At 41.6% G+C, this 15,002-nt stretch overlaps 1 protein-coding gene across 1 annotated transcript in view; it reads left to right on the forward strand.

Annotated features, from left to right (window-relative positions):
• The window catches only part of ACOXL (acyl-CoA oxidase like), a 328,413-nt gene that overhangs the window by 235,713 nt on the left and 77,698 nt on the right, over positions 1-15,002 (forward strand). Inside the window, exon 15 of the mRNA XM_086328295.1 lies at positions 3,459-3,570. Coding sequence (XP_086184421.1) covers positions 3,459-3,570 — 112 coding nt within the window. The remainder of the gene's footprint in view (positions 1-3,458; positions 3,571-15,002) is intronic.

The following is a 15,002-nucleotide window of genomic DNA, read 5'->3' on the forward strand; positions in this document are numbered from 1 at the left end:
ACAATTTATTAGCTGGAAAATTTACAACATATAAGTTGAAAGAACAGTACAATTCCCACCAGAACCAGTTCCCTTCATTCAGGAAACAAGTTCCCCATCTACATACCATCTGCCCCTCCATTTCTCTTCCAGATAGCAGAACAGGGCTGTTTCCATCATTTCAAAAGAAAAACAGATTCTCACCCATATGCAAATCTATATTCGTAGTAAATCTTCCAAGATAGACTTGAAATGTGCCAAAGGCAGTGTCCCAAGTGTAAATGTTTGGAAAGTTCTAGTCCATTTATTTTTGTCTCAGTTATTATCCCCCAAAACAGTACACTTCTCTCTCCCACACATCCAGGTTTTACTGATTCAGTCTGGCTGCATTTTTCTCCTTACATCCCCAAACCTTACTCACTCTCATTTTTGTGTATATTAAGAAAAGCCTTTGTCATCCAGCACATCTCTACACATACACATTGTACCAGGCACTACTTCAGGTGTTGGCGATACAGCAGTGACCTTGGGTTCTCAGCTTTCAGGAAACTTTCAGCAGGTAAAGCAGTTGGATGGCAGTCATACTGACAACTCACAAGAGAGGTGAGCAGATGGGAACACGAGGAACGATGGTCCCTGAAATCCCTCCAAGTAGGCGACCATTTGTATGGACTCCCAGAGGCTGCCCTTCGTTTGGGCTGTGGGAGGAGTCAGTCATGGTGCTGGAAAGACTCCATGAGACTAGGTGAGGTGGGCAGGGCTTGGCTCTGATTGGGGCTGAATTTTATTCTGCAGACCGCCCCATTCTGCCCTTTCTTGTGCCAGTGGGTGCTGCCTCTTCCCCTCCCCTAAGGGGCTGCGCCTGGAGCCCGCACTGCTCTCATCGACCCATGGATGCCTCGGAGGATGTGGAGGTCGAGGAACATCAAGTTTCTGCACTGTTCTTGAATGTTGTGTCGTTTATATTATGAACATTTTCAAATACTCAGGAGAACTGAAATAATTTTAGGGAGCATTCACATACCCAGCATAGAATCAACTAGTAACACGTGACTGTGCTGACTATACCACATATATATCCACGTGTCAAGCCCTCGATCCATCCTTCAGTTCACCTTTTTTTCTCTGATGCATTTCAAAGTAAACTACAGACATTAGCATACTTCTGAATAATTTGGAATGGACATTGTTAACTAACTTTCAGTATTTGGTTACAGTTTTTTCTGCTTATGCAGAAGTTACATGGGGCTGCCCTGGTGGCTCAGCAGTAAAAAATCTGCCTGCAGTGCAGAAGACCCAGGTGTAATCCCTGGGTCAGGAAGATCCCCTGGAGAAGGGAATGGCTACCCACTCAGTATTCTTGCCTGGAAAATTCCATGCACAGAGGAGCCTGGTGGGCTACAGTCCATGGGGTCACAAAGAGTTGGACATGACTGAGCGACTAACACTTTCATTTTTTCACTTTCATACTAAGGTTTGTTTTCCATTCTGTTTAAAAATTTTTTTTTCAAATTTCTATGTAATAATTGGCAAAAATTGTACATACATGTGAGCTGTGGGTTTGTCATATATGTAGCCTTTGTTGTTTTTATCATAATTTTGAATTTTGTTGGAAGCTTTTTCTGTATCTACTGAGATGATCAGATTTTTACTCTTCAGTTTGTTAATGTGGTGGATCACACTGATTTGTGGATGTTGAACCATCCTTGCATTCCTGGGATAAATCCCACTTGATCATGGTGTGTGATCTTTTTGGTGTATTGTTTTGTTTGGTTTGTTAATATTTTATTGAGGATTTTTGGATCTATGTTCATCAGTGATATCGGTCTGTAATTTTCTTTTTGTGTGATATTTTTATTGGTTTTGGTGTTGGGATAATTCTGGCATTCTAGAATGAGTTCAGAAGTTTTCTTTTTTCTTTAATTTTTTTGGGATAGTTTGAGAAAGATAGGTGTTACTTCTTCAGATGTTTGGTAGAATTCACCTGTGATGCCATCTGTTTGTTAGGAGATCTTTATTTTTTTAATGATTCAATTTTATGGCATGGAATTACTCTGCTCATATTTTCTATTTCTTCTTCATTTGGTCTTCAAAGATTATATGTTTCTAGGAATTTATTTATTTTGTCTAGGTTGTCAGTTTTATTGGTGTTTAATTGTTTGTATTATTTTCCTTTCTCTTGACAGAGAGATGCCTGGGATGTTAATTTTTAACTTCTCTGAGTAGAACTTCTGTGAATATATTTGTATAAAAGTGTTTTCATGAACATGTTTTATTTTTCTAAGGCAAATAGTAGGAATGGAATGGCTGAGTCACAGGTTATGTGTGTTTAGTTTATGAGAAACTGAGAACTTTTTCCATTGGGAATCCCATTTATAATAGCTATAAATGGAGTATAACCTTTAAAAATTGTGAAGCACTGTATTGGATACCTGTAATATATAATATTGTACATCAACTATACTTCAATTAAAAAATATATTTTAGGGATTTTCCTGGTGGTCCAATGGTTATTACTCCATGCTGCAAATGCAGGAGGCAAGGGCTCAATCCCTGACTGGAGAACTAAGATCCCACATGCTGTGAGGTGTGGCCAAAAAAAAATGGTTAAATTAAAAAAAAAATTTGCACTGTTTATAATAGCTAGGACATGGAAGCAACCTAGATGTCTATCAGCAGATGAATGGATAAGAAAGCTGCGGTACATATACACAATGGAGTATTACTCAGCCCTTAAAAAGAATGCATTTGAGTCAGTTCTAATGAGGTGGTTGAAACTGGAGCCTATTATACAGAGTGAGGTAAGCCAGAAAGAAAAACACCAATACAGTATACTAACACATATATATGGAATTTAGAAAGATGGTAACAATAACCCTGTATATGAGACAGCAAAAGAGACACTGATGTATAGAACAGTCTTTTGGACTCTGTGGGAGAGGGAGAGGGTGGGATGATTTGGGAGAATGGCATTGAAACATGTATAATATCATTTATATGAAATGAGTCGCCAGTCCAGGTTCGATGCACGATACTGGATGCCTGGGGCTGGTGCACTGGGACGACCCAGAAGGATGGTATGGGGAGAGAGGAGGGAGGAGGGTTCAGGATGGGGGACACATGTATACCTGTGGCGGATTCATTTTGATATATGGCAAAACCAATACAATATTGTAAAGTTAAAAAATAATATTAAAAAAATTTTTTTAAAAATACTAAGTGGAAAAAGCAGTAAACCAAATTATCTTTACATCGCAAGGATGACCACATAGAATAACTTGACCCAGGCATTCATCGGCAAAATTACCAAGAGAAGCCCCAAATACAGCAAGTGAGAAATCAAGGAGATGATTACGTGTACTCACTCTCTATCGGGAGGAAATCCTTTTTGAAAAGATCCCATCTATTTCTTTCAAACTGAGTACTTTGGTGATGACAAAATAATAATGATGGTCTCTGTGCTTTTTTTTTTTTTTCAGTTTCCTGGCATTTAACATGGACACAGTTGGTCATCTCACCTTTCTGTTGAAAGCGGTGCATTTTCGTGAAAGGATTCTTCAGCGGGGTTTGGTGGCCCGAATTTATTATAAGGTAAAGATACATTGTGTTATAATAATATTTTTCCTTTTGACATGTGTGTAAGGCATATTCTTGCTGGTGAAAGTGTTAGTCCTTTAGTCGGGTCCGACTCCTTGTGATCCTATGGATTGTAGCCTGCCAGACTCCTCTGTCCGTGGGATTTCCCGTGCAAGAATACTGGAGTGGGTAGCCATTCCCTTCTCCAAGGGATCTTCCCGTCCCTGCTAAATGTAATAGAGGATGAGTCAGCAAGTTGGACACAACTGAAGTGACTTAGCCCCATGCAGCAATAATTACAAGCTTCTGGAAATGGCTAGAATTTCTATAAGCCGTTTTGCATGACAGCGTTGCTCACTGTGGAGGCCCTGATGCTTCTGATGAGCTCTGTGTGTCATCTTTAGAGTGGGAGTTGACGAGTGGAGTAAATTTTAAGCCTTACTAAAACCGAAACATCATTGTCTGTAATAACGAATACATTATTTTCAGGGTGGGGGGAGTGCATGGGGCACATGTGGAAATTAGCCATTGGGCTCGCCTGAGATGCACTCTGTTTCCTACTGAAGTGCCCATGATGTTCTGAAAAACATAAAGTCTTGCATCAGCATTGATGGAAGTCTAGAGGTAATTTCCACCGAGTATGGTGCCAATGGAGTTATTGGAGGAAACCCCCACTCCCACCCCAGAAATATCTATTTCATCTCCTAATCCCAACATGGAATAGACAAGACGACCCTAAGAGAAGGCTTACTTATCTACTTTCTGCCCAGACTCAGAGACTCAGGACTACCATAGCCTGAAATCAGTCCACTGCTCTCCCTCTGCAAAGCAATTAGGTTCCAAGAGGACCAGAACTGGTTCCCATGAAACTTCCCCCACAGCTTCAGTTCATCTCTTTTAATATGAATACCAAGATCACATCTCCCGGGACAGCATCACCAAGGACAGCACAGAGCAGGAGGAGGATGCATGCCACGCTGCGGGATGGGTATTCTCTTAGGAAACGCTCTTCAGCACAAGAGCCCTGGAGCAGAAGTGGTCCAGATCCACTCGGGGGAACAAGACAGAATGATGGGTACCCACTGGAAGCTGGACCAAGTTTGTGCAAATCGGTCCATCCTCTGGGTGTAGGTCTGAGGTGAAGCCCTGGAAGATGCCAAGGGCATATTCAGGTGGGTTTAAGTCACTCCGCATTCCCTGCCCTTATCTAGCATGGTGCCACCAACATAAGAGGAGGGTGCCTTCAAGACGGTCTAGAGGCACTAATGAGCAGAACAATGGAGACAATGTAACCTATGAAGGAGCTTTCCAAGACTGCAGGAGTAAAGGATGAAGGTCAGGAGATGACAATCAACAGAGTGGAAACAGTCAAAATGTAACCTACAGAGAAGAAATATTCCTGAAAATGCTGGAACAAAGGAGCAGGTATAATAATCAACATAGAAGAAAAGTATCTTCCCTAGTGTAAAAAAAAAATCAAAATTTTAATGGAAAAAATACCCATACCTGAGGATAGCTTGCAATTCTATAGTGAAGAGAATATCATTTAAGTAACCAGACAGAAAGTAATAGTTTATCAACAAATTAAAAAAAAGACAAGACTAGCTTCAATTCTTATTCACCAGCTCCAAATGGACTAAAACCTGCTTCTAGAAAGAGGAAACCTCATGATCTAAGCATACCATTCCAAGCCAGATTTATTCCATGAGTACAGGCAGTGGAAAGATATTTTCAAATATCTAAGAATTAGAAGCAATTTCACTCTCATGGCCTTCCTTAAAAATTATTCAAAGAGCTACTCAGTAGGACATTAAAAAGAATCAAAATTAATAACTTGAAAATAAGGAAATCAACCTATTTTCAGGGCAGGAATAGAGACACAGACATACAGAGCAGACCTGTGGGCACAGCGGAGGGAGGAGAGGGTGGGAGGAGCTGAGACAGTGGCGCTAACATATGTACACTGCCTTGCACAGAATGGACAGCTAGTGGGAAGCTGCTGGACAGCACAGGGAGTCCAGCCCGGCACCCTGTTATGACCTAGAGGGGTGGGGTGGGGCGGGGTGGGAGGGAAGCTCAGGAAGGAGAGGATATTCATAGAGTTATGACTGATTTGTGTTGTTGTACAGCAGAAATCAACACAATATTGTAAAGCAATTATCCTCCAATTGGAAAATTAAAAAATTTTTTGGTGGATTCATTTTGATATTTGGCAAAACTAATACAATTATGTAAAGTTTAAAAATAAAATAAAATTAAAAAATAAATAAATAAAGATTTGTAAAAGAATTGGTGGTCCCTGTGGATCAGCCAACTAATAATTATGTGTTTTGAAACAATTAAACAGAGTTAAATAGTTTTATTTATTTTATTATTAACGGAGTTAATATAAGTTTTAGTATTTTATTATTAACAGAGTTAAATAAACAACATAGTTGGTGTTTAGTCACTAAGTCATGCCCAACTCTTTTGTGATGCTGTGGACCTTAGCCTTCCCAGCTCTTCTGACAATGGTTTCCCAGGCAGGAACGCATACTGGAGTGGGTTGCCATCTTCTTCTCCAGGGGACCTTTCTGACCCAAGGATTGAGGCCATGTCTTCTGCGTTTCCTGCATGGGCAGGTGGATTCTTTACCACTGACCCACGTTAATTTTCCTCAAATGCACATTTTATTTTGGAGACCCTTGGCCCACACACATTAGACAGTCCATCTCCCTCTCGGTCTGGAATGAGTGCTGAGGGTTCCCAGGTCCTCCCAAAAGACCTGTCAGTGCAGGGGACCCAAAGCTGGTCTCTGTCGCAACCTAGAGGGGTGGGATGGGGAGGGACATGGAGGGGACATGCCTATGGCCCATTCATGCTGATGTATCAATATTGTTAAGTAATTTTGCTCTAATTTAAAAAAAAAGAGAGAGCCCTACCATCTGATCATTTCTTTCCTTCCTTGGTGCAGCCAGAATTTAACTTCAAATGGGACCAGGAAATGTCCTTCTGTGTTCTGGTAACCATGGTGGGAGCCCAACCCCACAGCTCCCCTTGGAAGCCGCACTTCTCCAGTTTTCTGAAATCACCTTGCATTGTTCATCAGGGTCACGGCATCATTTCCCCATTAGTGGGGGCAGGGAGAAGGCAATAAACTTGTCACCTTGAGAATATTTTAGTAGGGGCTTCTGTCATTTGTGAGCTCCCCTGGTGGCTCAGATGGTAAAGCACCTGCCTGCAATGCAGGAGACCCAGGTTCAGTCCCTGGGTCAGGAAGATCCCCTGGAGAAGGGAATGGGAACCCACTCCTAGAGAATCCTATGGACAGAGGAGCCTGGTGGGCTACAGTCCGTGGGGCCACAAAGAGTCGGACACGACTCAACGGCTTTCAGTCATTTTATAAAACAAAAATCTAAAGGAAACAAATGTATACCCTCAGTAATCAATATATGTAACAGATGACTGCTGAATTTCATATGTTTATAACAAAAATTGGGCGGATAGAGGGATGGTAATTCAGGTGGGATGAAAATCCTGCTGGTTAACCAGTTTATTCTGTCATCACCTGTAATATTCCCCTACTGCACTGGTAGTTTTTCCATTTCAGAGTGTGTAGAAATCAGCTAGGAATTTAAAAATCAGCTAGGATTTTAAAAATCTGACTCACGACGCCCTCCTTCCCACTGCAAGGCTGAGTCAAAAGGAAAAGAGAAGTGGTTTGTATCGACAAGTAAAGACCATGAGTCATCCTCAATATCCAGGGGCTGTCATCTAAGCTGGGAATAACTACCCTAAGTTATTTTTCGTTATTCATAATTTGAGGTTTTGTTGGAAAAGAGTTAGTGGGGGTTGGAAATAAGGTTTCAGGTGATGTAACTTTGTAGAGCTTTATGTTTGTTTCATTCATTTATTTATCCAGCTGCACCAGGTCTCTGTTTCGGCACACAGGGTCTTTAGCTGCAGTGTATGAACTCTGAGTTGTGGCATGTGGGATCTCATTCCCTGACCAGTGATTGAACCCGGGCCTCCTGCATGGGCAGTGCAGAGTCTTAGTCACGGGACCGCCAGGGGGGTCCCTAGAACTTTCTGACTATCACCTACAATTTTTATTATTGTGGTCAGTGCAACCTGACTGCTCCGTGTGTGTGTGTGTGACTTTAATGTTCTTTAGATCTTTAAAATATAATGAAATCATTGTACCACTGAAGGCTATCTTTCTAATAGGTGACGCCAACTACTTTGTTATACTTTTAGACTAACAGGTTCTTTGTCCAGGTCACCTGGTTGGCGTTTAGAACCTTGTCTGAGTTCCTGTCTGTGGAAAATGCAAGCTGGCCGTGTCGGTGATTGGATGGCACACCCATGGCGTGTGCTGGAGGTCAAGCTGCCACAGTCTCCTCAGTCACAGGTCTTCAGGAACTTTGTCCAATGTTAGTCGCTTAGTCACGTCTGACTCTTTGCCACCCCATATGGACTGTATAGCCTGCCATGCTCCTCTGTCCATGGAATTCTCCGGGCAAGGATACTAGAGAGGGTTGCCATGCCCTTCTCCAGAGGATCTTCCCGACCCAGGGATCGAACCACCTCTCCTACATTGGCAGGCGGGTTCTTTACCATCTGACCCACCATTGAAGCTCAGTGGGTCCAGTGATACCTGATGAATCAGAGAGGAGCTGGAAAACACCATTATCACCAAAAAAATAAAGTGTTACTCACTCAGCTGTGTTCAACTCTTTGTGATCCTATGGACTTGTAGCCCACCAGGGTCTTCTGTCCATTAGATTTCCCAGACAAGAATTCTGGAGTGGGTTGCCATGACCTTCTCCAGTGGATCTTCCCTACCCATGGATCAAACCCAGGTCTCCTGCATGGCAGACAGATTCTTTACCATCTGAACCACCATGGTCACTGAACCCAGAAAGAAAATATGATCTCCTTTGCTTGTAGTTATCTGGGAGTTTCAGAGCAGACAGGAAATAGAGAGTAACAGCCGCTGGGTTCTGTTTCTTACCATTTTAAAAGCCAACAGGGCAGCCTGAAGAGCAGATGTTTTACGGAAAATCTCATGGTACAGAAATGCCGAGAGCTTTGTTCCAGAGGCAGATCATCAAAGACAGGAAACAGGATTAGAAACTAAATTTCCTGAGTCACTGGTCTGCGTTGATCTTGCGTCTTCTAACTCCGGTGGTTTAGTTGGGCTGGGAGGATGAGCCAGAGACCAGGGCCACCTGATGGACAGTCTTTGTGTCCTTGAGCACTGGGTGCTGCCTGGGCAATTAGTCACCTTGTACAGAAGTGAGGCTCCTCTGCTGACTGGGGCTTGAAATTCCTTCAATGGGGAACATGTTCCCATTTCTCAGTGAGAGGGAAGGCGTACACCCCTGCAACTCTCGAGAGAGGGAAAGCGTGACTGACTTCCCTGTCACAGTAAGCTGACATGGAGCTGAGGAGGGGCAGATGGTGGTCTGGAGAGAGCCCCGCGTGGGCAGACAGGAAGATCCAAGGCTGCCCGTGCCCGCCTCCTGTGTAGACCGGCACTCCCATCTTGGTTGTTTCTGGTCACAGGAAACGCTTCTGTTCTGTGCATGCGGGCGTGTGTGCTCAGTCACATCTGAGTCTGTGATCGCATGGACTGTAGCCCGCCAGGCTCCTCTGCCCATGGAATTCTCCGGGCAAGAATACTGGAGTCAGTTGGCATTTCCTCCTCCAGGGGATCTTCCGTACCCACGGACCAAAGGTCTCTTACGTCTCCTGCATCATCAGGCAGGTTCTTCACCTCTGGCACCGCCTGGGAAGCCCCCTGTAATGTTTACCAGTGGGGACTTTAAATTTCCCTCCTTCCGGCTACATTCCTTTATTAGAAGAAAGAGCTGTCCCTTCTCCACCAATTATTTATTTATTCAGTTCATTATTATTTATATCAGTTGAGATTAATGGATATTCTATATCTGGGCTACATCCAATTCTACAATTCTAGCATATTTTATTTTCTTGCTCAGATTGTTTCCGCTTTGGCCACTGAGAGCTCCTTTCACGTTAGCTAGCCCAAATGTCTGCTTGTTATGTCCCCATGATTTTTTTTTTAGAACTTCTGTACTTTGGGTACCACAAAATGTCCTAGGTTCGTCTTTTATTTTCTCTGCCCACCCTTAATCAACCATTTCTCCAAGAGTCCCTGGTCCTTTTATTGGAGAATAGCATTTAAAAACCAGTATCTGGTTGCTGAGTATGCAATTTGCTACTGGAATATCACAATTTCTAGGCTTGTTCTGAGCTAGAAAGAAGATAGAGGTTTACTCACACATTCTCACACAGATTTGTACGTACTTATATTAGAAACCACGAGTTTTTACTGGTACTTCTGATTCCAATCCCAAACCGCAAGCCTTCCCTCTTTCCTATTTGTAACCTCTTTCTCTGAGAAAGTGAGAAATCTGGCTTTGACTGTCTACTGTGTTTATTTATTTGATCTTCTCTAGTATACACATTAAGTAGTTTCAGAATTGCTAGTCCGTCTCTCTGTGAGAAACACATTTACAACTAGAACACAGTATTTCTTTGTGAATGTAGCTTCAGTTCAGTTCAGTTCAGTCGCTCAGTCGTGTCCAACTCTTTGCGACCCCATGAATCCCAGCACGCCAGGCCTCCCTGTCCATCACCAACCCCTGGAGTTCACTTGGACTCACGTCCATCGAGTCGGTGATGCCATCCAGCCATCTCATCCTCTGTCGTCCCCGTCTCCTCCTGCCCCCAATCCCTCCCAGCATCAGAATCTTTTCCAATGAGTCAACTCTTCTCATGAGGTGGCCAAAGTACTGGAATTTCAGCTTCAGCATCAGTCCTTCCAATGAACACCCAGAACTGATCTCTTTAAGGATGGACTGGTTGCATCTCCTTGCAGTCCAAGGGACTCTCAAGAATCTTCTCCAACACCACAGTTCAAAAGCATCAATTCTTCGGCACTCAGCTTTCTTCATAGACCAACTCTCACATCCATATATGACCACTGGAAAAACCATAGCCTTGATTAGATGGACCTTTTTTGACAAAGTAATGTCTCTGCTTTTGAATATGCTATCTAGGTTGGTCATAACTTTCCTTCCAAGGAGTAAGCATCTTTTAATTTCATGGCTGCAATCACCATCTGCAGTGATTTTGGAGCCCAAAAAATAAAGTCTGACACTGTTTCCACTGTTTCCCCATCTATTTCCCATGAAGTGATGGGACCAGATGCCATGATCTCAGTTTTCTGAATGTTGAGCTTTAAGCCAACTTTTTCACTCTCCTCTTTCACTTTCATCAAGAGGCTTTTTAGTTCCTCTTCACTTTCTGCCATAAGGGTGGTGTCATCTGCATATGTGAGGTTATTGATATTTCTCCCGGCAATCTTGATTCCAGCTTGTGCTTCTTCCAGCTGAGCGTTTCTCATGATGTACTCTGCATATAAGTTAAATAAGCAGGGTGACAATATAAAGCCTTGATGTACTCCTTTTCCTATTTGGAACCAGTCTGTTGTTCCATGTCCTGTTCTAACTGTTGCTTCCTGACCTGCATATAGGTTTCTCAAGAGGCAGGTCAAGTGGTCTGGTATTCCCATCTCTTGAAGAATTTTCCACAGTTTATTGTGATCCACACAGTCAAAGGCTTTGGCATAGTCAATAAAGCAGAAATAGATGTTTTTCTGGAATTCTCTTGCTTTTTCCATGATCCAGCAGATGTTGGCAATTTGATCTCTGGTTCCTCTGCCTTTTCTAAAACCAGCTTGAACATCTGGAAGTTCATGGTTCACATATTTTTGAAGCCTGGCTTGGAGAATTTTGAGCATTACTTTACTAGCATGTGAGATGAGTGTAGTTGTGCGGTGGTTTGAGCATTCTTTGGCATTGCCTTTCTTTGGGATTGGAATGAAAACTGAGCTTTTCCAGTCCTATGGCCACTGCTGAGTTTTCCAAATTTGCTGGCATATTGAGTAAAGCACTTTAATAACATCATCTTTTAGGATTTGAAATAGCTCAACTGGAATTCCATCACCTCCACTAGCTTTGTTCGTAGTAATGCTTTCTAAGGCCCACTTGACTTCACATTCCAGGATGTCTGGCTCTAGGTGAGTGTTCATACCATTGTGATTATCTGGTTGTGAAGATCTTTTTTGTACAGTTCTTCTGTGTATTCTTGCATGTAGCTTACAGTATCTAAAAAAATAGTATTTTACAAATTTAGTTCAATATGTTTTTTCCTTCTCCTTCAGTGAGATTATGTTATTTATTTGCAACACAGCTGTTAATAGTAAATCACTACAGGTAACAAGATACAAACTCAATATCCAAAATAAATTTACTTTTATACACTATCAATAAACAATTATAAAACACAATGTAAAATTAAATTAAATTTACATCATTAGAAAACATAAAATTCTTAGGAATATATTTTGCAACAAAAATTCAAATAGTGCAAGATCTGTACATAGAAAACTATAAAACATTGCAGAAGGTAATTAAAGGGAACTTAAATAGGTGGAAAAGTATATCGTGTCTATGCGTGGAAAGATCCGGTATTGCTGTGGTATTCATTCTCCTTAAATGGGTCTGTAGATCTGACTGCATCTCAGTCAAATTTGCAGCAGACATTTTTGTAGAAACTCACAAGAGGATTTGACAATTCATATGGAAATACGAATAATCTGAAATAGCCAAAATGACTGAAAAAAGTTGAAGAAATGTGGAGGTCTTGTAGTACCTGATTTCAGAGTTTATGTTTGTGCTGCAATTACCCAGACAGTATGGCTTTGGTATAAGGATAAACAAATAGATCAATGGAACAGTATAAAGTCCAGAAAATTGATTCATTTATAAAGATACAAAGGAATGAAATGATGAAAAAAATTTTCAACAAATTGTGTGACAAACAGCTAAATATGCAAATGGAAAAAATTTATTCCTCATATAATACAGAAAAATTAACTTGAAATTGGCCATAGACTTAAAGTGAAAACTTAAAACTTTTAGAAGAAAACATGAGACTATTTCTTTGGAGTTGGTGTAGACTAAGATTTTCTAGTGAAAAAGATAAAAAGCACTAACCATTCAATTAAATATTGACCAGATTTTTTTCAAAATTAAAAAAATTGCTCTCTGAAAGACATCAGTAAGAAAGCAAAAAGACAAGCCATAACCTTGAAAAAATTATTTGCAACACATGTATCTGACAAAAGACTTATCCAAAATAAAGACCTTCTCTAACCCAGTAACAAAAAGACACAATCTAAGAAAAATTACACAAGGGACTTGAAAGACATTTCAAAAAAGAAGATAAAAGAATGGTAATGAGCACATGAAACTTTGCTCAATCTTATTAGTCATCAGGGAAATTGAAATTAAAACCACAGTGAAATACCACGACACACCCACTGCAGAGCGTTGAGCTGAAAGGGTGCAAGTCAATTGTGGTGACAGCATAGAGCAAGGGGAACTTCGATCATTGCTGTGAAATAGTGGTGACTGATCTGGGAAACAGTTCGGCAGTTCCTTATAAAGTTAAATACACAGCTACCCTACAACCAGCACTTTTCCCTCTAGGTTTTTATGTAAATACCAAGAGAAATGAAATTCTGCTCACAGAAAGACTTTTACAAGAATGTTTATAGCATCTATATCAATAATAGCCCCAAACTGGAAACAACCCAAATGTTCACCTGCATGAAATTAGATAAACTAATTGTAATATCTTCATACTACAGAATTGTATCCAGCAATAAAAAGGGATAAACTACTGTTACATGCAGCCACATAAGTGAATTTTACAGATATTATGTGTAGTGAAAGAAGCCTGGAAAGAAGTTAATAATGTATGATTCCATTTATATGACATTCATTCAAGAAGGGGTGAAATTAGTTGGTGGTGATCTGTGGATCAGAGAGTGAGAGAGTGTGGCATGGGCTGGGAGGGAGTACAGTACAGGGTTTGGGAAATTTCTTTATCTTGGTATGGATGGTTACATGGGTACATACACATAAAAAAATCATCAGGCTGTCAACTTAAGATTTATGCATCTGACTGTATGCTTTCTATACTTCAATTAAAATATTTAAAGATACAACTTAAGTGGTGCCTCACAGCAGTTAGGTTGTTTGCATTGCAGGCACTTACCATCTTTTCTTATATGAAATAGGAAACTCAGAACTTTCCAAGATTCAGCCACTGAATCTTGATACGCTAATTGGGGAAAAGAAGAAATGGCAAACAGCAACAGCGTTCACCAAGTGTCAGTTCTGAGCTAGAGAGTTTTCAGTGGCACGCCAAAACACAGCTGTGGGCACCCAGACGCGCCAGCAGCATGGAATCCAGAGCATGGAGGCAGATGGCGGGGGAGGTCTGGGCAAGGTTAAAGCAGCCTGGCAGGAGGCCCCAAAGTCAGGCAGATGGACCCTAAAGATTCTGAACCTTCTATTAGAGGTCTTGACATCTGAAAGTCTGGACCATGGGAAGCAGGTCCCTGGCCAAGGTGGTAGGAAATGCTCGGGCATGGACAGTGGGGCAAATCATCCAGACAGGACAAGGGACAAGACAGAGCTTAGTCTGAGAGACACGCAGATTTATGGGTATATGTAGCAAGCTCAGGGCTCATGGTTGAAGAGCATAGCATAGAAATCACACTTTTCTGGTTTATGGAATGCTAATTACTGGTGAGTTTGACTTGGTGTAAATGACTGAATACTGAACAATAGTTTCTTTTTTGGAGTTTCTCCTGCTATTTTTCCTCCAGTTTCATTGTATATAAGTGACATAGAACGTTGTGTAATTTTAAGGAGAAGGCAATGGCACCCCACTCCAGTGCTCTTGCCTGGAAAATCCCATGGACGGAGGAGCCTGGTGGGCTGCAGTCCATGGGGTCGCTAAGAGTTGGGCACGACTGAGAGACTTCACTTTAACTTTTCACTTTCCTGCATTGGAGAAGGAAATGGCAACCCACTCCAGTGTTCTTGCCCGGAGAATCCCAGGGACAGCCGAGCCTGGTGGGCTGCCGTCTATGGGGTTGCACAGAGTCGGACACGACTGAAGCGACTTAGCAGCAGCAGCAGCAGCATTGCGTAATTTTAAGGTGTACACTGTGATGATCCGTGTATGCTGTGCACTGATTAACACATTACTGTTAGTTAACACTCATCAGCTCACACAGTTACATTTTTGGTAGAGAGTGAGACATTGAAGGTGTACTTTCTAGCACCTTGTATGTATAGAGTATAATACTGTTAGCTGTAGTCACCATGCTGTACTTTAGGTCACCAGACATTTTTCCCCTTGACCAACATGTGTCAATTTCTCCTGCCCCCAACCCCTGATAGCTGCCCTTCCACTCCCTCTCTGTGATTTTTTAAAAAGATTTTTCATCTTTTTAATTTTATCTAAAGAATTTTTCTTTTATGTGGACCATTTTTAAAGTCTTTATTGAACTTGTTACAACA

Source organism: Bos grunniens, chromosome 11 (assembly GCF_055505025.1).
Source record: "Bos grunniens cultivar Pamir isolate PY7600 chromosome 11, Bosgru_T2T1.0, whole genome shotgun sequence".
In the NCBI taxonomy this organism is placed as follows: Eukaryota; Metazoa; Chordata; class Mammalia; order Artiodactyla; family Bovidae; genus Bos; species Bos grunniens.